Raw genomic sequence first — 20929 nt, 5'->3', positions numbered from 1 at the left:
AACTTTGGTACGGGCTAATGCTGCGCAGGCGTGTACTACGGTTGACGTATTGGCCGCAATTATGTGATTCACCATGCTTTTGATTGGAGGGATGGTGCTCGAGCCCGCACGTCAGCCAGTGAATGCTAGCCCACGTGACCCAGCATCCCGCAAAACACCAAGTTATCGCCGCAGCAAAAAGAGTACGCGAGGCCTATACGGGGATAGAGAAGAGATTCTGGTGTGTCAGGAGGACTAGAAGCCGGTTTCTGCATGTGGGGATTACCTGTTTTGGCGCAGTGAAAGAGACGGCCGGCGCTCGCATGGGAGATTTCAACACTATAGTGAGAGCACCTGCGCTCTGACCCACACCGGCTACCCCCCCCGCCCCTACAAAGCCTTTCTCTCGCACTTTTTTTTCCAACTCACCCGGTTCAACCACACGCGACCTTACACACGTACACTCAACCACTCAATCTCAACCACATTCCATCCATCTTCCACCCATCATCCATCTAAATTCCATTCACATTCTATCCACATTCCATTTACACATCATACTCTTCATCTCCAACTCTTCAACGATCCACATCGACCATCCACCATGTCTCGGCAAAGTATGTCGATACCCCTTTTCCCGGCTCTCGCACTACTGACTTGTTCCAGCTGTCTGGGTCACCACGATGAATCCGAAGCAATTCGTCTTCAGCCTGTTCAACGTCGTCAAGAAGGAGGGTGGCGACAACCACCTCGAGTTCGACTGTCTCAAGAAGATAGCTAGACAAGTCCACAAGAACCTGCATCAGTCTTCCATACCCTTCAAGCCGCTCGACCCCGACCGCGCGACTGACTTGCAGGCCGGCCGTCGCCTCCGCCATTCCATGGCCTTCCTCAAGGGAAAGGCGCATTTCGCAAAGCTCCAGACTGTCATTTCTAGGTCTGCGCCTGCTCCTGACGAGACGCGCTTCGGAGGCCCCCGCAACACCTATCAGTCCTTCTATGCGCCCAACACCAACGACTTGTTCAACAATGCGCCCGAGACTGTCTACCATGAGCCGCAGAGTGTTCTTCACCAGGCTTTGGGTGCATTGCCGTTCGGACCCTATGTTCGCGATCGTCCCTTTGTCAACGGCCCTCCTCGAGATGTTCACACGTCTTTCTCGTGGAGCCCCGACTCGGCCTCGTTCCAGTCCATGATTCCGCCGGTCAAGGAAGAGCCCGAGGGCCCGGTGTCGCAGGACGAGCTCATGGTCGACAACAAGACTGAGGAGTCTGCCTCTGAGACTGCGCCTGCCGACAACGCCTCCTTCAACGAGTCTTTTGCTGCTTTTGAGGAGCACGACTCTGGTATCGCGTTGGATGATGCGCCCGAGACCAAAATCCATGTCGCGCTCAACACTGACGGTGTCGCCATGTCTAAGGACAACGCTGTCAACGTCCACCACGAGGATGTCAACTACGAGAACACTGTCAGCTCCGAGAACAACGCTGTCAACTTCAACAACAACGCGCGCAACTCCGAGAACAATGCTTTCGACCACGAGAACAACACTGCCAACTACGAGGGCAATGGTGTCAACTGCAACAATGAGGATATCGTCTACGAGAACAACGCTGCCGATTTCAACAACAAAGCCGTCAACTCCGAGAACAAGGCTCGCAACGTCAAGAACAACGCTGTCAACCTCAACAAGGTTGTCAACTTTGAGACCAAGGCCCGCATCTCCAAGAATAAGCCTCGCATCACAAAGGACAAGGCTGTCAGCTTCATGAAGGCTGTCAACATCATGAGCAAGGATGTCAACTTTGTGAACAACGCTCCCAACACCAACAACAAGCATGTCAACTACGAGAACACCACTGTCGACTTGGAGGACACTGTCAACTTCGAGAACAGGGCTCGCATCTCTGAGGACGAGGATGTCAACTTCAAGAACACTGTCGACTGCGGAAACAAGGATGCCAGCTACGAGAACAACACTGCCGACTTTGAGAACAGCGGTGTCAACTACGAGAACAACGATGTCAACATCCAGGCTGTCGACTATGAGAACATCGCTCGCAACTCCATGAACAAGGATGTCAACTCCGAGAACAACGCTGCCAACATCAACGAGGCTGGCAACTCCAGGATCAAGGCTGTCAACTACGAGAACAACGCTGTCAACTATGAGACCAACGTCCCCAACTTTAAGAACAACGCTGTCAACGTCAAACATGCCTCCAACACTCCTCCAGACGCTCACTGCATTCCGACCATCATTGTCACCGACACCGAGGACAGCACCCAATCCACACCGTCCACACCGTCCACCCCGTCCACCCAGTCCTCTCGGTTCAACAACTCCACGCAAGACACGCAGTACTCGGACGAATCCAACCCCGCGACCCAGCCAGAGTTCGCCAACCGCCTCATGGTCGACCCCAAGAAGTTGCTTAGCGTTCCTCGCAAGACGAGGGCCCCCGCCTCCCAAACCTCCCTGCTGCGTCGGTCCCCTCGCATCACTCGCGCTTACGCCATGGTCGATTTGGTGCATACCCAAATGTTTGGGCCGTCCGAGCCGATGTCTCGACGTGCTCGCAAGGTTTCTCTGGGCAAGCGCGGTCGTGACGACGAGGCTGGAGGCCTGACAAAGAAGATGAAGCGCACTGGTGGCTTCAATGAGACGGCCATGTAGTGCCTGCAATTCAGCTAACAATGTCTAGGTCGTCGGTGCTGCTGCTCGTCTTTTGTTCCACCTCCTTTCATCATATCCTTTGTACCATTTTCTCATCTGTTTCTTTTCCTTTACTTTTCCCTCCCATCCTCCTGTTTTCGTTGTTTTCGTTGTTTTCATGGGGTCGGGTAATGTCTGGGGAGTTTATATTGCTGTCATACCTTGTTCGCGCTTTCATGTATGTTCTGCGTTGATGTCTTTCTTTCTTCCCTTTCCTTTCTTTTTTTTCCCTTTCTTCTTTTTTCAGTCATCTTTGTACCAAGGAGCTCGTATTTAGTGAGGAATATTTTTTTGGTTGCGGCAACGCACACTCTAAAATCTTCTTCACTAAATCCGAGCTGCTTGGTGCATTCATGACTTTTGGTCTCTTCCGTTGTGGATTTGTATTTGAGACTTGATTCCTGTATTTTAGATTTAGGTTTGGACTTGGTGGTTTGGACTTTCGGTTTTCGGTTTTCGGTTGTCGGTTTTTCGGTTTTCGGCGTTCGGTTTTTATTTTGGGCGTTTGCGATTTTGGGGTTTCGTTCTTGGAGACCGGTGTTTTTTTTTTTTTTTTTTTTTTTTGCGTTTTGCGACTACGTTATACCCTATACACCACGACGAGCACCACGATCATGATGAGTAGAAGGATGGAGGGTTTCTTTTCTTTTCCTTTCGACGCGCAGCAGCACCACGACCATGCACGACATTTCACACGATGGAAGTACTTCAATTCATATAGCATAGATAGACCAAAAAAACAATAACACCAAAAAAACCACCAATGTTTCTCTCGCCGTGCACCCGACATGCACACATATCGGCTCTCCACCCGCGTCCTACCCCAACTCCCAATCCACCCATGCAATACATATCCGCGCCTGCATGACCTCCAATCACACACGCTCGCGACACTCAAAAACCCAGCGCTTACCCCCCTCCCTCCCTCTGCTGCCGTCCTACCCTCGCAAATGCACTTCCCGCTCCGCCTCTCTCTGCCCTTCCTCCCACTCCTCACACCCACCATGACGGCATCCACGCTCCCCCCCTCATCGCCCTCATCCCCGATAACGCGCATCGCGACATTCCGCTTCCGCGACACGGTGACGGCCGCGCAAAAGGGCGACCGCACAGCCGCCTTTCTGGCGCTCTATGCGGCGAATAGGGAGTTACTGCTGCAGGAGCCGACGGGTGGACGCCCGTTGAATACCCCGTTGGATTTGACCGATGTGAAGAGGGAGGATGGCTGGGATACGGGGTTTGTGGTGGTTTTCAAGGTATGTATGCGTGGTGTTGGATGCATACATGCATGCATGCATGCATGGATTTAACGCGTGGATAGGATGAAGCTGCGAAGAAAACTTTTGATCTTGATCCTGGGCATGATCGGTTGAAGGTACGTTTTTTTTTCTTTTGTTGCACCCGTCAGCCCCCCCTTTTTTTGGGGGGGGGGCAGGGCCTTTTCCGCTGGATTACTGCTGCTGCTGGTGCTGATCAAGCCGAGTAGAACGAGACAGATCCGTTGCTGGCGCAAGTCTTTGTGTATGATTTCGTTGCGCAGCCGAACTTGGGCTGGTGAGAACGCAGCGAACTTGAGGTTTGCCAGGTCAAAATAGGCCGCGTGCATGGTCCAGGGATTTCATACGGAGAGAACATGGGCGATGCTAATGTACTGGGTCGGCGAAGTGATATGGTGTAGCGCGATTACCTTAGAAATGTTCTTTCGCTGTGCATAGATACATTGGACACATACGGTCGAATGCAGCAATATCCCACGTTCATACACATTTCCAGGCTCGTTCAAGAAGACGCTGAAGCGTGATGTTAGACAAGTACGTAACAAGTATGATATGAAGTGTAGATGTATCGGGTCGTCGAAAGTCGATAGGAGAAAGAAACGATGTCCCCCAGACTACTGCTCCACCTCCATTTCTTCGAATATGCGATTGGATAACCACAACTGGCCGTTCCTTACCGCTGTCCCTGTGCTGGAATATAGGGAGTGTCACTCCGCAACTCCATAGAAGCACTTTGAAAGCTAGATAGTTGAGCTTGAGGTCTGCGTCTTCTTCCCATCTACCCGCCCTCCAGCGCCATCTGTGACTTCGAGTAGTCTATTCGCTTTCATTTCTCACTTGCAATCAACATAATAGAAGCCCTGGTGATGATTCAATTCCGCTATATTCATGAGTTCAAGAGAAGCTGGGCACGATACGAAAAAGGCAATGCGCACGATGGCGAACAAAGCAGCGCTGTTGGATAGAAACAGTGTCCAGATGGTACCATTGCATGTGAAGCTATCAAAGTCGAAATATGTACTGTAGCTGTGTGTCCGAGTTTGAAATCTTCAGTAGCCAACTACAGCGAATCCATATCCAACGACATGGCACTTCTCATTACGCTCGTCGATGATATAGAACTGCTACATAACACTGTCTACGCCGACTCCCAAGACCCAGTACAATGCGTTTGCTCGCGTCCCACTAGCGCGATCGCCCATTCATTCACACTGTGCACACTCCCCTCTCTCCCTCTCAAACCCTTCGATACCTACGCGCCATGGCCGAGCAAAAAAACACATACCTGGAAGCGCTGCTCATGCTATCCAACAACGAGCGCTTCTCAGATGCGCGCAGAAGCCTGCCCCAGAGCATGGGCGATGAAGCGTTGGAGAAGCTAGTCGCAGACATAATTCATCGGGAATTTACGCGGCGCGGGCTTGAAGACGTCGCGTCTACGCTTCTCGATGCCATTGCGAGAGATGGGGAGACGGCGAGCGAAGACGGCGGTGGCGCACTGGATACGAGGCAGAAGAGCAGTTCTGGCACTCAGACACGTGAGGAATTGATATAGCGCTGAAGAATAGTTGCTGACGCGATCAAAGGGCTTAAAAGAGATTGCCTGCGGCCGTTGGATCCACCAGAGGTTTCAGTCACAAGAAAACGGACGGCTGAGGCTGCGTCCGATACGGCCGGACAGAAACGCGTAAAGTATACACTGCGCAGTCACACTGGTATGCGTTCATTGAAACACCCGAGAATCCTGTCTAATCAGCCTATAACCCCAGCAAAGGAAGTGAAACCCTCACTGCGCATCCAAACCCCACAACTCATCCAGGGAAAACTAGCCCCAGCCATCGGTGTCGTTTACTGGAATCCCGTGCAGCACCGCTTTTCCCCACTTGCATTCGACGACGAGCGCGGAGACAGCCTTGCGACGCGGATGACGAAAAATTTCGATGCTGATTACCTCTCTACCTATAATCATGTCTACGAATGGGGAAAACTGCTCCGACTGCAAGAAAAAGGCGTTGCAAGTCAGTGTTGTGCCAACAAGACCATTATCAACCGGTCGAAGTACCCAGGGACGCGTGAGATGGGGGATATGACGACAGCGTGCGATGCGTGCATCAGGCAAAAACAGCTCTGTGCTCGCCTAGTCAAGGTCGAAATGGTGAATAAGTTTGCCTTTTTCCCTCTACCATCTGCGTTGCGGGTCGGGAGACAGTTGCAGGAGATTGAGTTTTGGGTGCAGAAGTAAGCGCAGACGTATACGAGGAACACATGCGGTGAGGAAAGCGACAGGGCACTGCTTCTTAGTGTTTTTGTCTCTAGCTCTGAATGTCACCAAGCAGGCTATAGGCGTTGATAATGTGCGGCTTGGGCTGCTGTCTCTGTTCGGCCTTTTTCTTCTTCCTCTCCGCCTCTCTTGTCTGGCGCTTCTTCTTCTTGTTCGAGATTTGCTCCGTGGGTACTTCAACACCAGCGGATACATATATTTCCTCAACCAATGCCCTCAGCTTTTCGTGGTCTGCCAAAACTCGCTTCGTTTGTCCTGGCACGCCAAACCCGTTGGATATAGAAGGGAGAGTGTGCATGTGTTGGTCCAAGCTGACTAAACAATCACGGAGCTTTGGGTCTGCTTTTGGCTTGACTGCAAGACATACTTTTGTTATCTGACTGAACATGCGGAGCGAATAAAGAGCTGATTGTAAGCGAGCCATGAACTGTACAAACGCCCAGGAGTTGTCAAAATCTCCGTTGATTACGCGGAGCACCAAAGAAACTGGAGGAGTGCTTTTCAACTCTCCCAGAACCAGACTAAGGGCAAAGAGAGGCCAAAGTAGGGTAGTGTCGATAGCTCTGGAAGCAGCCCAGTTCATTAGGGTACCAACTTGTCGCTCAAGGTCTTTGATAGGAACCAGCAGATGTGCGTGCGAGTATGTAACAACTTCTTGCACAGCGACGATTTGCGCTTTTCGTCTGTATTCGTGAACAACCATCTTGTCAGATGCTAGCAACGAGTATCCCAACGTGCGCACGTCGCAACCCGCATTCCATGCCGATGCTTGGCCGGGCTCTTCCATCAGTAAAGGCATGTACACAAAAGGAGTTTCGACCTTTTCCAAGGCTTGATGGACAAATTCCGATATCCGAACGTCCAGCTTGGGCAGATTGGACGAAGTATTGGTACCAGCGTTGGCAACATATCGTTTGCTAAATTCAAGGTACTGCGAAGAGCTTTTGTCTACAGCCCTAGCTTTGTGGGCTAGTTTGTTCGCGCCCACCTGTGGACCTTCCAGGAGAGCGAATGCAAAGGGTAGCAGGCTCTTTAGCTGCAGCTGGTTTCGAATTTCATTGGGAGAGTAGGCCTGGATACCGGTCGACACGTCGGCATGATGCAAAAAGACTATCAGCGTATCTGGACAATAGTCGTAGAGGACGAGATCTGTGTCACTGGTGAAGATGATGGATTGCGCATTCTCCTTGGCATGTAGTGCACACCAGTCGTCTGCCTCTCCAGAAACAATGTGCGTCCTCGAAGCAAAAGGCGAGGTCTGCAAGGCCTCTTGCAGTGCTGGGGCAAGGAAGGCATAGGCTATCGAGCCCAGGTACGTGGGAACCGGGCATGCGGCTGTTGCATAACTTGCACGAAGCTGCTGCACACGCCTGTTATTCTGCTCGGTCCTCGACAATCTCTCTGTCCGCTTGGATGGAGGAAGGGCCCCGTCGAAGAAGATGGCCGCCCTAGCAACGTGCAATCAGCACTGGATGTTGATGCAGAGACTGGACAGGCCAAGCAAAGCGGAGATCCGCTGGAGCCGAGCTTGCACCGATAGCCAGACGGACACTTGACGATGTACTGGAGAGGCCGACCGAGCCTGGGCGAATGGCGGTGAATCCAACGACATATGTGCGCACCTTATTGGTCTTGGTGGACTGCTCACGGGCACGGTATCGACTTTTGCTGTGCACACCGGCCGGGGACGAAAAGCAATGGCGGTTCACTCACACCTTGATGTTGCTGGATTCCAGAGCACGCAGCCAGCACAGGGCTTGGGCGGTGATGTCTGCATACGATGGCATTCGCGACGCGCTAGCAGCAGCGGCCAGGGCCAGTTTGTGAGCGTGGTAGGCGAGGGCGGGCCCGTCGACTACGCCCGCATAACCGTCGAGCTGGTCGGATGAGAGCCGCGTCGCATACGGCTCCAGATGCCGGGTGAGCCCCTGGATGCCCATGTCGATGGCAATGGCGATGGCGATGTCGTCTGGGGCAACGGCAACGGCACGACAATGCAGAAGCGGGGCTCGGCAGGCGGTGGCGGTGGTGGTTGGAACGGCGGGCGTGGTGGTGCAGGTGTTGAGGGGGCTGCGACGAGGATTTTTTCTTGTCGACCACGACTGCAGCTCTAGCGCGAGTCAGAGGCAAGTGTTGGGAGCGGACAAGGGCAGAACTTGGTGATGATAGCCCAGCGTGGCGTTGTGGTGTTCTGAGATGAGCTAGCTTCGGCGTCATCCCGCGTGGTGGGGGCGACGAGCTGCCCCTCACCCCAGTGGCCTAAAAGTCGCCTGCTGGTGCTGCTACCATCACCGTCCCCAACCCTTCTCTCAATTGCTTCACTCCTTGCTTGCATTGATTGAAGCAGCATCCGCATAGCCATCATGAGCGTCCGGACTGTCGAACTCAAGCCTTTCCAGGACCAGAAGCCCGGCACGTACGTATAGAAGCAAGCTTGGATAGCTCGCCCATGGCCTGCACTAGCTAACGGCGATGCTGCAGTTCTGGCCTCCGCAAGAAGGTCAAGGTCTTCCAGCAGGAGCACTACTCAGAGTCGTTTGTCGCCAGCATCCTCCAGTCCATCCCCGAGGGTGTCGAGGGCTCGTTCCTCGTCGTGGGCGGTGATGGCCGCTACTGGAACCCTGAAGTCACCCAGGCCATTGCCAAGATTGGTGCTGCGTACGGTGTCAAGAAGCTGCTGATCGGCCAGAATGGCATCATGAGCACGCCCGCGGCCAGCCATCTCATCCGAATCCGAAAGGCAACGGGCGGTATCCTCCTGACTGCCAGCCACAACCCTGGTGGTAAGTAGCTGCAGCAAGCAACTGGCTCCATCACCTGACATCTTGCAGGCCCCGAAGAAGACTTTGGCATCAAGTACAACCTGGCCAACGGTGCCCCCGCGCCCGAGAGCGTCACCAACAAGATCTACGAAACCTCCAAGACGCTCACCTCATACAAGATTGCCGACATCCCCGACGTCGACCTCAGCACAATTGGCACACAAAAGTATGGAGAGCTCGAGGTGGAGATTGTCCACTCCACCGAGGACTACCTCAAGATGCTCAAGGACATTTTCGACTTTGACCTGATCAAGTCGTTCCTCAAGCAGCACCAGGACTTCAAGGTCCTCTTTGACGGCCTGAGCGGCGTTACAGGCTCGTACGGTGTCGACATCTTTGAGAAGGAGCTCGGCATCCCCAACAGCACACAAAACTGCGTCCCCAAGCCAGACTTTGGCGGTCACCACCCCGACCCCAACCTGGTCTATGCAAAGTCGCTGGTCGATGCCGTCGACAAGAACGGCATCCACTTTGGCGCCGCCAGTGACGGCGACGGTGACCGCAACATGATCTATGGCGCCAAGTCGTTTGTGTCTCCCGGCGACAGTCTGGCCATTATTGCCCACCACGCCGAGCTCATCCCATACTTTAAGAAGCAGGGCATCTACGGTCTTGCGCGCAGTATGCCCACGTCTGGCGCGATTGACCTGGTCGCCAAGAAGAAGGGCGTCTCGTGCTACGAGGTGCCTACTGGCTGGAAGTTCTTCTGCGGTCTCTTCGACTCCAACAAGATGAACATTTGCGGTGAGGAGAGTTTCGGAACAGGCAGCAACCACATCCGCGAAAAGGACGGTCTGTGGGCGGTTGTTGCCTGGCTCAACATCCTGGCGGGTGTTGGCCAGCAGACTGGCACCACGCCCAGCATTGCGTCGGTCCAGATGGACTTTTGGAAGACGTATGGACGTACCTTTTTCACGCGCTACGACTACGAGGGCTGCGAGACGGAGGGTGCCAACAAGGTGACCAGCCACATGAAGGAGCTCATTACCACCAAAAAGGACGAGTTCCTCGGCTCAACCGTTGCCGGCCGCAAGGTGGTTGAGGCGGACGACTTTTCGTACACGGATCTGGACGGCAGCGTCAGCAAGAACCAGGGTATCTACGTCAAGTTTGACGACGGCAGCCGCATCGTCGTGCGACTTTCGGGTACGGGAAGCAGCGGCGCCACGATCCGCCTGTACATTGAGAAGCACACGAGCGACGAGTCGACATACGAGCTCGACGCCCAGGACTACCTCAAGGACAATGTCAAGCTTGCGACTGACCTCCTGAAGCTGCAGGAGTACATTGGGCGCACGGAGCCTGACGTCAAGACATAGGCGTGAGTGTGTGAGAGTGATGGTGGAGAGGAATGTCGAGTAATGAGCATGAATGACGAACAAACACGATGATATGAATATTGCATCGAATAGCAACGCAATACATGTGCAAGTTGGCGCCTGGACCATTTTGCCGTGAGTGACGCTTATTCGTGCGGATGCGTGAGTGCGGCACGCGACGACATGTATTGCATCATGATTCGTATGTCAAGCCGGCATGTAACGTACCCCACGGCTTCGCGAGCCACACGGGTTCGCGAGCCACTTTTGCCAAGCCCTCACCAAAACTACTACCCCACCCTAATGTCGCAACAACAACAGCAGTTACAGCCCTCTAGTGAATGTTAGATACAGCTTGCTCTTCAAGCTCTTAAACAAGATACGACTCTCTCTCTACGACGCGCTGCAGCTATCTATAACGTAGATCGAACAACACTAAGCCAAAGACGCGACGGACGACCTTCATAGGCAGATCGCTGGCCAAAAACAAGGAATCTAACTAAGTTTGAAGAGGACGTGATTGTTAAGCATATACTTGAGCTAGTTACGCGTGGATTTCCCCCTTAGCTCACAGACGTGGCTAATATAGCTAATTCCTTGCGCGCTGAGCGTAATCTAGACCAGGTTAGCCAAAACTGGCCTAGTACCTTCGTCAAACGTCAATCTGAGCTTGTGACGCGTTTTAATCGCAAGTACGACTATAAGAGAGCCCTCTGTGAGAATCCTAAGACCATCCAGGCCTGGTTTGACCTAGTAGCCCGCATGAAAGCCAAGTATGGTATTATAGACGACGACACGTACAACTTTGACGAGACCGGCTTTATGATGGGCCAGATTGCCCCTGGAGCTGTTGTTACAGCTTCAGAGAGACGTGGACGACCAAAGACTATCCAGCCTGGCAATAGAGAGTGGGCAACAGTCATCCAGGGCATCAATGCGACCGGGTGGACGATTCCGCCCTTCATTATACTCAAGGCGCGCCACCACCTCTCAAGCTGGTATAAGGACGGCGATATACCCCAGAACTGGGTTATTGGAGTCTCTAAGAACGGCTGGACGACCAATGAGCTTAGTCTTGCGTGGCTAAAGCACTTTAATAAGCATACAAAGACAAAGAAGGTTGGTATCTACCGCCTACTTATTATTGACGGCCATGAGAGCTATAACTCGCTAGATTTCCAAAAGTACTGCAAAGATCAGGGTATTATCACTATTTGCATGCCTCCGCACTCGTCCCACCTCTTGCAGCCTCTTGATGTGGGCTGTTTTGCCCCTTTAAAGCAGGCCTATGGGCGCCAAGTCGAATCGCTCATGCGCAGCCAGATCAGCCACATCACCAAACAAGAGTTCCTATCTTGCTTTAAGCGGGCTTTTAACGCCTCATTTACAGCTAGCAATGTCCAAGGAGGGTTTCGAGGCGCTGGATTGGTCCCATTTGACCCAGAACGGGTCATATCAACGCTTAATATCAAGCTACGCACTCCATCACCCCTACCTATCGACAACCAGCCCTGGGTGTCGCAAACGCCTAGCAATACCCTAGAATTAGGGTCGCAATCGACGCTAGTAAAGCAGAGGATTTAGAGGCATACGAATAGTTCGCCAACGTCTATTGTAGAGGCCTTTAAAAAGGTCTCAAAGGGGGCAGCGATTATCGCGCACAAGCTAGTGTTGGCGCAAAAGGAGATCGCTAAGCTTAAAGCAGCAAATAAGGCCGCAATGCGACGAAAATCGCATAAAAGAAAGCGGGTTCAGGCGGAGGGGACCTTGATAGTTGAAGATGGGGCGCGCTTAACTGCTCTCTAGGACTTTAGGGTGCGTAGTGATGGGAAGAAGTTAAAGAAGCAGAAGCGCGCTGAAGTGGGTGAACCGTCTCAACGGCGGTGTGGATAGTGCAATAGGACTGGGCATAACGCGCGAACTTGTAAGAATGTAGCAGAAGTAGTCTCTAAATAGCATTTTGTATTTTATTGCACTATATTGGCTAAAGTTGGGCTGTTTTAGGACATAATGTACTGGTTTTGGTGAGGGCTTGGCAAAAGTGGCTCGCGAACCCGTGTGGCTCGCGAAGCCGTGGGGTACGTTATGTCACTAAAAAAAGTGCTACACCTAAACCAACAGGCAGTCTTGAGTTCTTTCCAACGTAGGATGTGATCTATAGGCTAAAAACCGACTTTTTCTGCTACATACGACCATAGGACGTCCGATTAAACAGAAACCCGTCCGCTCTTCATTCGTTAAACGGTTTTCCGGCGAGCTAGTAGCCAGGTGGGTGACCACTGGCGAATCCTCGCTGTTGTATGTATCTTCTTTTTTTTTTCTTACCGGACTTTTTTTGGTGGTGGTGGTGGTGGTGGCGGCGGCGGCGGCAATGGCACGGCAGCTTGTCGACCCGGCGCGGTAGTGGCCAGGGCGATGTTGCGCGTCCTGTTTGGCTCGCAGACGTCATCCCCCATGCACCGCGCCTGTGCCTGTGCCTGCGCCTCCCCGTCGCCGCGCCGTCGCCATAACACGGCACCCCCCGCTTTTCTCGCGCCCCTACTTGCACTTGTACATATGCCCAGCAGCCCCGTCAAAGGCCGCTAGACGCCCACCCTCCTCGACACACATTCCACCCACCAACATGGCCGACAAAGAAGGCGCTGCTGTGCCGCCGCAGGCAAAAAGCTCGTGGTCGAGCTTCCTCAAGGTACGGCGAGAGTTGGCACGCCGTGCTTGGCTGTCAAGGCAACGAGTATTAACCCCCCGCGCAGTCGATTGCGTCTTTCAATGGCGACCTCTCGACCATGACGGCGCCCGCCTTTATTCTCTCGACAAAGTCGCTCACCGAGTTCTCGTCGTACTGGACCGAGCACCCCTCCGTCTTTGTTGCCCCGGCCGCCGAACAGGACCCTGCCAAACGGGCCATGCTGGTCATGAAGTGGTTCCTGACGACGCTCAAGCAGCAGTATGCGAGTCGCTCGGAGAAGCTGGGCAGCGAAAAGAAGCCCCTGAACCCCTTTTTGGGCGAGCTCTTTCTGGGCAAGTGGGAGGACGAGGCCGGCACGACCAACCTCGTGAGCGAGCAGGTCAGGTACGTGCAAATCTCAGTGGCTCCGGAGCAGCGCCGCCAGTCAATTACCCAGGCCTTGGATCCATGTGCTAACACCGCGCCAGCCACCATCCCCCAGTCACTGCGTACGCCATCTGGAACGACAAGCACGGCGTCCGCCTCGAGGGCTACAATGCGCAAAAGGCCTCGTTCAAGACGACCATCAACGTCAAGGTGCGTCCGGCGCTGCATGCGCCTGCCCAGGCTAACAGGCGATAGCAAATTGGCCATGCCATGCTCCATCTCGACGGCTTCAACGAGAGCTACCTGATCACGCTCCCCTCGCTCCACATTGAAGGCCTCATCACCGGCTCGCCGTACGTGGAGCTCAACAGCAGCACATACATCCAGTCGTCGACGGGGTACACTGCACGCATCGACTACAGCGGAAGAGGCTGGGTGTCGGGAAAGAAGAACACCTTTTCCGCGGTGCTCTACCCCGAGGGCAAGGAAAAGGACGTCATCTACAAGGCCGACGGACAATGGAACGAGTCGTTCCAGATCAAGGAGGCCAAGACCAAGACGGTTGTAGACACATTTGACCACAAGTGCACCAGCACCACACCCCTCACGGTTGCCGAGATTGAGGACCAGGACCACTTTGAGACGCGGCGGGCATGGAAAAAGGTCTCGGGCGCCATCAACCAGGGCAACATGGAGTTGACGTCGGCCGAAAAGACGATTATCGAGACGCGCCAGCGAGAGATGAGGCAGCAGGAAAAGGACGAGGGCCGCGAGTGGGAGCGCAAGTTCTTCTCGCGCGCCACAGAGTTTCGGCTGTTTGAGCAGCTGGCCGGCAAGATTGGCGAGAGCATCAACGACTCGCAGACGAATGGCGTGTGGAGTTTTGACAAGCAAAAGGCCGATGCCGCCACGCGGCCCTTTCACCCGACGGTCGTGCCTCCAATCTACGAGCGCAAGTAGATGCGTTGGACGATTGTTTGTTATGAGTTATGAGTATTGTGATCAAAGATCAGCACAAGGCAATAATGGTAAAACAGGAATGTTGGGCGGCGTGCACAGGCATGCTATCAAGTAGTTCTACATCGACCTAGACATGGAGCATCCAATACACTTAATGTGGCCTAGCCACGCATCGCAAGTGGATGTGATTGCTAAGCATTCTTGGAGCTGGTCCGCTTGTCGTTTCCATGCCGCTCCCAGCATTGACGGAATATTTCCATCTAGGCGCATGTTAGTCGCGTTCTGCTGCTGTGACGATCGGCTTGTCTCGGCTTCCGGCCTAGAGCTGCCCTGGACTCACCTCCTGCTTGCACGCTCGCCAGTCCTTTTTGTCATAGTAGCAGTCTGTCAATTTCGCGTTTTCATCTATACCAGCGTCAATCATCCTCTCATCGCCTCTCATCGCCTCGATTTACCTGCACAGCCGGTGCTGTAGATGCGCTTGTCCCTGCCATTGTCAGCTTGCTCTCTCTGAGCTCGCAATTGCTCCCACCAGTCGTCGGGTTCATCGTCAATCATCAGCTGTGCCGCTGCGACGCCTGCCTTGTCATCCTTGGTCATTTTGAAGAGCTTGGAAGCAGAATTGTGGTGTTGGGTCGAGGAACCGCCCAGACGTTGCCTGAAGACGCTCGGACAAACTCGGTCCGCTAGTCAACGTCACTCCAAGCATCATGGCATCGAAGAAGATGAATGTCCTGGTTTATTCAGGTATAACAGTTGACGGAGAGACGAAGAGACGCTGATGTGCTACAGGCCATGGCAGCACCAGCGAGTCGGTCCGCAACTGCCTGTACACCTTGCGGCGTCTTCTGTCTCCTTCCTATGCCGTCATACCTGTGACTGGCGATGCCATTATCAGCGAGCCGTGGTTCAGCACCTGCGCCCTGCTAGTTTTTCCTGGAGGCGCCGACATGGGCTATTGTCGTACGCTCAATGGCGAGGGAAACAGGCGCATCAGCCGCTATGTGAATGCGGGCGGCTCGTACCTCGGCTTCTGCGCAGGCGGTTACTATGGCAGTGCAAAGTGTGAGTTTGAACTCGACGACCCTAACATGGCAGTCCAAGGCGACCGCGAACTGGGCTTTTTTCCAGGCACCTGTCGAGGACTGGCTTTTGCGGGGTTCAAGTATGCGAGCGAGGCTGGTGCGCGGGCAGCCGACATCAAGATTCACAAGGAAGCTTTTGAAAGCGGGGATATTGCCGATACTTTCAAAAGCTACTACAACGGAGGGGGTGTGTTTGTCGATGCAAAAAAGCTCGAGAGTCGAGGCGTGCAGATCCTAGCCAGCTACACGGAAGATTTGCATGTCGATTCAGGGGACAGCAAAGCTGCTGTGGTATATCGAAAGGTTGGTGAAGGCCATGCTGTGGTTACCGGTCCACATCCAGAGTAGGTTTGCTTTTATTCATCGCATTCATTCGCTGACTGTACAGATTCGCACCCCAAAATCTCAGCAAGGTACCAGGCTTGCCGAGCTATGCAACACTGATTGAAGATATCACCGCCACCGACGCTACCAGAGTCGCCTTTATGCGATTAGTCCTCGAGAAACTGGGCTTGCATGTTAACGAGAAGGAACAAGCGGTACCGTCCCTTTCCCGCCTGCATCTCACTGCTCATAGCCTGGCAGACGTCTCGGAGCTCATTGCAGGCTGGTCTGAAATCTTTACTGTGATTGATGGAGACGAGTACATCAAAGGCGAGAATGACGTGTTTCGTATGGACAAGGAGGGAAGCGCCTGGAGCGTCAAGGAGCTGAAGCGCGCTGTGAGCGCTGTCTCGGAGAAATTGCCCATACTAGGCACGACAGACGACAAAGAGAAAGCAGACAAGAAGCCAAAGACGAAAGAAGAGGAGTTTCAAGATTGCATCGAGTACACGGCCAACACCGATGCGGACCAGATTTTTGAATACGAGAAGATTGTCAAGATTATTGTACCACACGAGAAGGCTCTCCCGTCGATAAAGGATACGCCTTTCCACCACGAGGCCTACTATGCCAATCTACATCACTACCACAACAAGCTGCGCAACCCAAATGCTTCGTTTGGCAAACATCTTCTGTATGGCGAAGTCGTCACGTCTACAAACACGCTGCTCGAGAAGAATGCGTCGTTGCTGCGACATTTACCAAACGGCTTCACCATGACTGCAACCACGCAGATTGCAGGTCGCGGTCGAGGCAACAATGTCTGGGTTGCACCCCGCGGCGGGCTGATGTTCTCTACCGTCCTGCATCACTCCTTTTCGCTCAGCCAAAGCGCGCCTGTGATCTTCATCCAGTATCTCGCAGCGCTCGCCATTATCCAGGGCATCAAAGGCTATGCACCGGGCTACGAAACGATTCCCGTTAAGCTCAAATGGCCAAATGACATTTACGCGCAGCTCCCAGGCTCCGCCAATAACCCTGTCGTGAAAATCGGCGGCATCCTAGTCAACAGCGGCTACTGCGGCTCTTCGTACGACATTGTCACGGGCATTGGTTTGAATCTGTCCAACGCTCTACCCACCACCTCCCTCAACCTCCTTGCATCCAGCCAAAACCCGCCCCTCAAAGCCTTTACCCCGGAAAAGCTGCTTGCTTCCATTCTCGCGCACTTTGAAACGCTCTACTCGACGTTTTGCCAGACGGGCTTCAACCGCGACATGGAGGGCGACTACTACGACAATTGGCTGCACGCGGATCAGATTGTCACGCTCGAGAGTGAGGGTGGCGTCAAGGCCAAGATTAAGGGCATCACGCGTGACTGGGGCTTGTTGCTTGCAGAGGAGCTGGGCTGGGAGGATCGGCCGACGGGCAGGATGGTGACGCTGCAGAGTGATAGTAACAGTTTTGATTTTTTCCGGGGTTTGGTGAGACGGAAGGTATGATTTATTGAGACTAGTGGAAGTTTAAGATGGAAAAAGGTAGATTAGCAGTAGTATACTTGTAGGAATGTATACAAAGCCATGGACGTCGGCACTAGCCCCTCTTGGCACCCCATGATCCCTGCATCTCCATGTGCATGTCGGAATTTCCCCAACTCAAGCCGCCGCCGCCGCATGACCAAAACTCGTTTGTCCCTCGCCATTGAACCCGTCCCCGCACACACACACACACACATATCGCACGATGAATCTCTCCGCATTTAGACCCGTATTTCGAGCGTGCCCCGCGCCATGGATACCGCGAGCGAGGCCGAGCCATTGGCACAACAACAACAACAACAACAGCAGCATTCGAAGCGTAGAAAAGATGGCACCTAGCAATCGGATAAGAACAGCGCCGTTCTCGTCGACGGCGCAAATGCAGAAGCGAGCGAAAAAGGGACCTGGCAATGATCCCAGGATAAGTAGGTTATTCTCTTCTTCCCCGCATACATTCTTGCTTGCCTTGTCCTTGATGTGCGTGCATGCAACCAAGCACGCCACCGGTAAATCAATGTAGAAAACTAACAAGACCAAAAGCTTCGATCCGCTACCACCTCTCTCACCCGCTCACGCCGCGCCCGCTGCACTTCTCGCGCACCCGCGCCCTCCGCCACTGGACCATCCACCGCGCATGGCTGCTCTTCCAGCGCAAGCGCCGCGCGGCCGCCGAACGCAGTCTGGAGCGCCAATACGCCGCCATGCGCGCTGCATGCGAGCACCTGCGTCTGATGGATACCCACGGCAACCTGGTATCCGCGAGTGAAGCCGGGGGCCAGGGCCCTGATGCCGGCAGGCTAGGGAACAAGGGGAGGGAGGTTGGCAGGCTTTACCGCAGTGCCATGTTGAAGCGCGGAGTGTGGGGTAGTGTGCCGGTGGAATATGGGCGGTTGCTTGTAGATTTTCCGCCTCGGGATGGGTGGAATGAGGGGTGGAGGCGGGAGTGAGGTTCATGTTGGGTTGGAGAAGCATGGCGGTGTGTGTATGAGAAATGTACATGTAGACTTGATATTTAGACTCAATTGGCGAGTGAGTAGCTGAACCGAACCAAGCAGCGTACAATGAAGATGAGAAGAGAACATGGGATGGGCGCAGATGGATACGCAGACATGGTTATATGCAGATATATAGACATATCTATACAGATAGACAGACATACTGACATGAAATGCCAAGCAAGATACTACTAAATCTCACGGGAGGAGGGCAAAAGCATGCAAAATGCGCAGACGACCCGTGTGAATGCTATTCTTTCCATCCGAATCCTTTGTTCATTCTTCTTCTTCTCCTTCTTCTTCTTCATCATCTTCTTCATCATCTTCTTCTTCTGAATCTTCTTCATCTTTCCAGTCTTTCCCATTTTCCAGGGAAAAACAGAAACAGAAACGTTTTTCGAAAAAAAAACAGGGCCCAGGACAAGCAATGCAAGAACAAGGCGCTCAGAAAACAAAGATTTAAGAGAAAAGAAAGTGTAAAAAAAAACGCCCGGGGAAGTGGGGGGGGGGGACAAAGTAAGAAAGTAGGAAAGAAAGAAAGAAAGAAAGAAAGAAAGAAAGAAAGAAAGAAAGAAAGAAAGAAAGAAAGAAAAAAGCTTGGGGGGTTGGGGGCAAACCATTTCCCCCCCCCGTTGCATACATATATATATATAGACTCCATGTGTACTCCGCCCAATGCTTATTTTATGGTGGAAAAAAGGTTGCTTGCAAGGCGAATGGATGGGCTTCTATAGCACGACGCAGCCACATCCAGGATTCTCCTTCTTGTCGACCGACAGGAGAGCAGCGCGGGTTGCGGCTTCAAAGACATCGTCAACGCCGTCGCCCGTTAGCGAACTGCACTCGAGGTATTTGCGGGCGCCAATCATTTCCTTCATGTCAGCGCCCTGCTTGGTCGTGGTGAAGCGGAGGGATTTCTTGCGCATTTCTTCCTGGGCTAGCGGGTCATCGCGGAGATCCTTTTTTAGGCCGACGAGGATAATGGGAACGGTTGGGCAGCGTTCGCGCGCCTCTTCGGCCCACTTGTGCTTGACGTTGTCGAGGGAATCGGGCGAGTCGACCGAAAAGCCAATGAGAATGACATGTGCTTTGCTGTAGGCCAGTGGGCGCAGGCGCTCGTAGTCTTCTTGTCCAGCGGTATCCCAGAGGGCCAGTTGTACCGACTTGCCGTCTACTCTGCAGTCGGTGACGTAGTTTTCAAAGACGGTTGGGACATATCGCTGGGCAGCAATGTCAGCAGAGGCGTGTCTTGGGTGGTAGAAGGCGACATACCGTTGGAAAGTAACCTAGGGTAAAGACGCTGAGCAGACTGGTCTTGCCGCAAGCACCGTCTCCAATAATGACTAGTTTCCTAGAGGGTCATAAGATCAGCGGCGTGTACTAGGATGGCGGCATGGTGCCGTTGAAGCATGCATGGCGGGAAACAAGTGTCCAAGAAAATCAGTTTCATAATGTAAGCTGGCCAAAAGCAGGAAGAATTGAGCGCGGTCGATAAAAAGTGGACATGGGGATGCTGTAAGATGGACTATTTTTAGTCGGGCGAGTGTCGGACCGGGTGCGCCAATGCAAGCTGTGACGCAAACGCCGAGGTGCAACAGGCCATACTATTGACGCATGTCAAGGCTGGAGCAGCAGGAGGGCGGCTGACAGCAGAATCGGGCGGGGAAGGAGGGAGGGAAAAAAAGGAAGAAAAAAAAGGCCGAGCAAACATGGCGCGGTTGGACGCGGGAAGGAGGGAGGAGGTGGGAAAGGCGAGGGAAAAAAGATGGACTGGTACGCACCTGCGCATTACGGGCTCGCCGTTTTGTTGTTGTTGGGCCATGGCGGGTGGATTTGGAAAATGGCGCAAAGATGGTGGTATGGATGGGGGTCAGGATACAGTTAAGTAGCCGTGGGAGCGCAGAGGGGAGAGCAGCGACGCGTGCGGGAGTGATAGGAGGGCGACGGGCGTGTGCCAACAGGGCGTGGCGCGGGTTGCAGCGGCGAGGGCGAGCGAATCGAGGATGGATGCAGCGTCGGGCGAGAGCGAAGGCGAGCTGAGTAACGGCAGCGATGGGGGGGGCGCAAGAGAAGCGACCGACTGGCGGTGGAGGCGGAGGCGGACGCAGAGGCGGACGAGGGCGATGGACGGGGGAAGTGGACGGGGGAGATGGACGAGGGAACCCGCGGACAAGGCGGAGGCGGAGGAGCAGGCGGGAGACGACGAGGAGCGAGCGGTGGCGGTAGGGTGGAGGAGGAAGAGGAGGAGGAGGAAGATGAGGAGGAGGAGGGGGTTGGTGGGTGTGGTGGTGGTGGTGGTAGAGGTAGTGGGAGTTGTTGTGGTGATGGTGGTGGTGGTGCGCCGGGCGAGGGAGCTAGGGCTAGTCGTGACCGGGGGGGGGGCAGGAAGTATTAGCGGCGGCGGCCGTGGCAGCGGTGGAGAGCGAGGCACAGAGGAGGGAGGCGAGCGGGTCTTTTTGAATAATAAGAATGATGATACGGAGGTGCCTCACAAAAGTTTTGTCCCACGCTAATCTCGGCGCTTCGGCATAACTCTTCTTGGCGCAACTCCTACCTTTGAGCTGAGTAGCTGTACGA

At 53.8% G+C, this 20929-nt stretch overlaps 9 protein-coding genes across 9 annotated transcripts; 7 read left to right on the top strand and 2 right to left on the bottom strand.

The window, feature by feature from the left end:
- Positions 1-583: 583 nt before the first annotated feature.
- On the top strand, positions 584-2657 carry SETTUDRAFT_34015 (uncharacterized protein; the record flags this gene model as incomplete). Its single annotated transcript, XM_008031225.1, has 2 exons — positions 584-596; positions 646-2657. 2 exons carry the CDS (start codon positions 584-586, stop codon positions 2655-2657), a joined length of 2025 nt encoding a protein of 674 aa, XP_008029416.1.
- A 1019-nt stretch (positions 2658-3676) lies between these two features.
- SETTUDRAFT_164983 (uncharacterized protein) lies at positions 3677-4447 on the top strand. Its single transcript, XM_008031388.1, has 3 exons — positions 3677-3952; positions 4018-4071; positions 4183-4447. Exons 1-3 carry the CDS (start codon positions 3701-3703, stop codon positions 4252-4254), a joined length of 378 nt encoding a protein of 125 aa, XP_008029579.1. The 5' UTR covers positions 3677-3700; the 3' UTR covers positions 4255-4447.
- A 787-nt stretch (positions 4448-5234) lies between these two features.
- Positions 5235-6215, top strand: SETTUDRAFT_22429 (uncharacterized protein; the record flags this gene model as incomplete). Its single annotated transcript, XM_008031140.1, has 3 exons — positions 5235-5511; positions 5560-5688; positions 5743-6215. The coding sequence occupies 3 exons, from the start codon at positions 5235-5237 to the stop codon at positions 6213-6215; spliced, it is 879 nt and encodes a 292-aa protein (XP_008029331.1).
- A 70-nt stretch (positions 6216-6285) lies between these two features.
- SETTUDRAFT_180773 (uncharacterized protein) lies at positions 6286-8194 on the bottom strand (the record flags this gene model as incomplete). The annotated part of the gene is made up of 2 exons (XM_008031387.1): positions 6286-7702; positions 7968-8194. The coding sequence occupies 2 exons, from the start codon at positions 8192-8194 to the stop codon at positions 6286-6288; spliced, it is 1644 nt and encodes a 547-aa protein (XP_008029578.1).
- Positions 8195-8617: 423 nt separating this feature from the next.
- SETTUDRAFT_95885 (uncharacterized protein) lies at positions 8618-10395 on the top strand (the record flags this gene model as incomplete). The annotated part of the gene is made up of 3 exons (XM_008031386.1): positions 8618-8670; positions 8736-9037; positions 9086-10395. 3 exons carry the CDS (start codon positions 8618-8620, stop codon positions 10393-10395), a joined length of 1665 nt encoding a protein of 554 aa, XP_008029577.1.
- Positions 10396-12980: 2585 nt separating this feature from the next.
- Positions 12981-14647, top strand: SETTUDRAFT_164982 (uncharacterized protein). The gene is made up of 4 exons (XM_008031385.1): positions 12981-13084; positions 13149-13468; positions 13552-13660; positions 13706-14647. The coding sequence occupies exons 1-4, from the start codon at positions 13019-13021 to the stop codon at positions 14408-14410; spliced, it is 1200 nt and encodes a 399-aa protein (XP_008029576.1). The 5' UTR covers positions 12981-13018; the 3' UTR covers positions 14411-14647.
- A 250-nt stretch (positions 14648-14897) lies between these two features.
- SETTUDRAFT_140509 (uncharacterized protein) lies at positions 14898-17321 on the top strand (the record flags this gene model as incomplete). Its single annotated transcript, XM_008031384.1, has 3 exons — positions 14898-15157; positions 15203-15839; positions 15884-17321. The coding sequence occupies exons 1-3, from the start codon at positions 15121-15123 to the stop codon at positions 17319-17321; spliced, it is 2112 nt and encodes a 703-aa protein (XP_008029575.1). The 5' UTR covers positions 14898-15120.
- Positions 17322-17562: 241 nt separating this feature from the next.
- On the top strand, positions 17563-18554 carry SETTUDRAFT_120725 (uncharacterized protein; the record flags this gene model as incomplete). The annotated part of the gene is made up of 2 exons (XM_008031383.1): positions 17563-17782; positions 17898-18554. 2 exons carry the CDS (start codon positions 17563-17565, stop codon positions 18302-18304), a joined length of 627 nt encoding a protein of 208 aa, XP_008029574.1. The 3' UTR covers positions 18305-18554.
- Positions 18555-18983: 429 nt separating this feature from the next.
- SETTUDRAFT_173230 (uncharacterized protein) lies at positions 18984-20174 on the bottom strand (the record flags this gene model as incomplete). Its single annotated transcript, XM_008031382.1, has 3 exons — positions 18984-19572; positions 19625-19703; positions 20134-20174. The coding sequence occupies 3 exons, from the start codon at positions 20172-20174 to the stop codon at positions 19081-19083; spliced, it is 612 nt and encodes a 203-aa protein (XP_008029573.1). The 3' UTR covers positions 18984-19080.
- Between the last annotated feature and the right edge of the window lie 755 nt (positions 20175-20929).

This window comes from Exserohilum turcica (genome assembly GCF_000359705.1).
Source record: "Exserohilum turcica Et28A unplaced genomic scaffold SETTUscaffold_6, whole genome shotgun sequence".
Lineage (NCBI taxonomy): Eukaryota > Fungi > Ascomycota > Dothideomycetes > Pleosporales > Pleosporaceae > Exserohilum > Exserohilum turcicum.
Note: the sequence above shows the minus strand (reverse complement) of the source record. Positions and strands in the feature narration are given on the sequence as shown.

Excerpts from the sequence above, each read along its gene's own strand:
- SETTUDRAFT_164983 (XM_008031388.1), top strand. The coding sequence starts at position 3,701 with ATGACGGCATCCACGCTCCCCCCCTCATCGCCCTCATCCCCGATAACG. Across the intron at positions 3,953-4,017 it reads GGTTTGTGGTGGTTTTCAAG|GATGAAGCTGCGAAGAAAAC; the intron begins GTATGTATGCGT and ends ACGCGTGGATAG. Across the intron at positions 4,072-4,182 it reads CTGGGCATGATCGGTTGAAG|AACGAGACAGATCCGTTGCT; the intron begins GTACGTTTTTTT and ends CAAGCCGAGTAG.
- SETTUDRAFT_164982 (XM_008031385.1), top strand. The coding sequence starts at position 13,019 with ATGGCCGACAAAGAAGGCGCTGCTGTGCCGCCGCAGGCAAAAAGCTCG. Across the intron at positions 13,085-13,148 it reads CGTGGTCGAGCTTCCTCAAG|TCGATTGCGTCTTTCAATGG; the intron begins GTACGGCGAGAG and ends CCCCCCGCGCAG. Across the intron at positions 13,469-13,551 it reads CTCGTGAGCGAGCAGGTCAG|CCACCATCCCCCAGTCACTG; the intron begins GTACGTGCAAAT and ends ACACCGCGCCAG.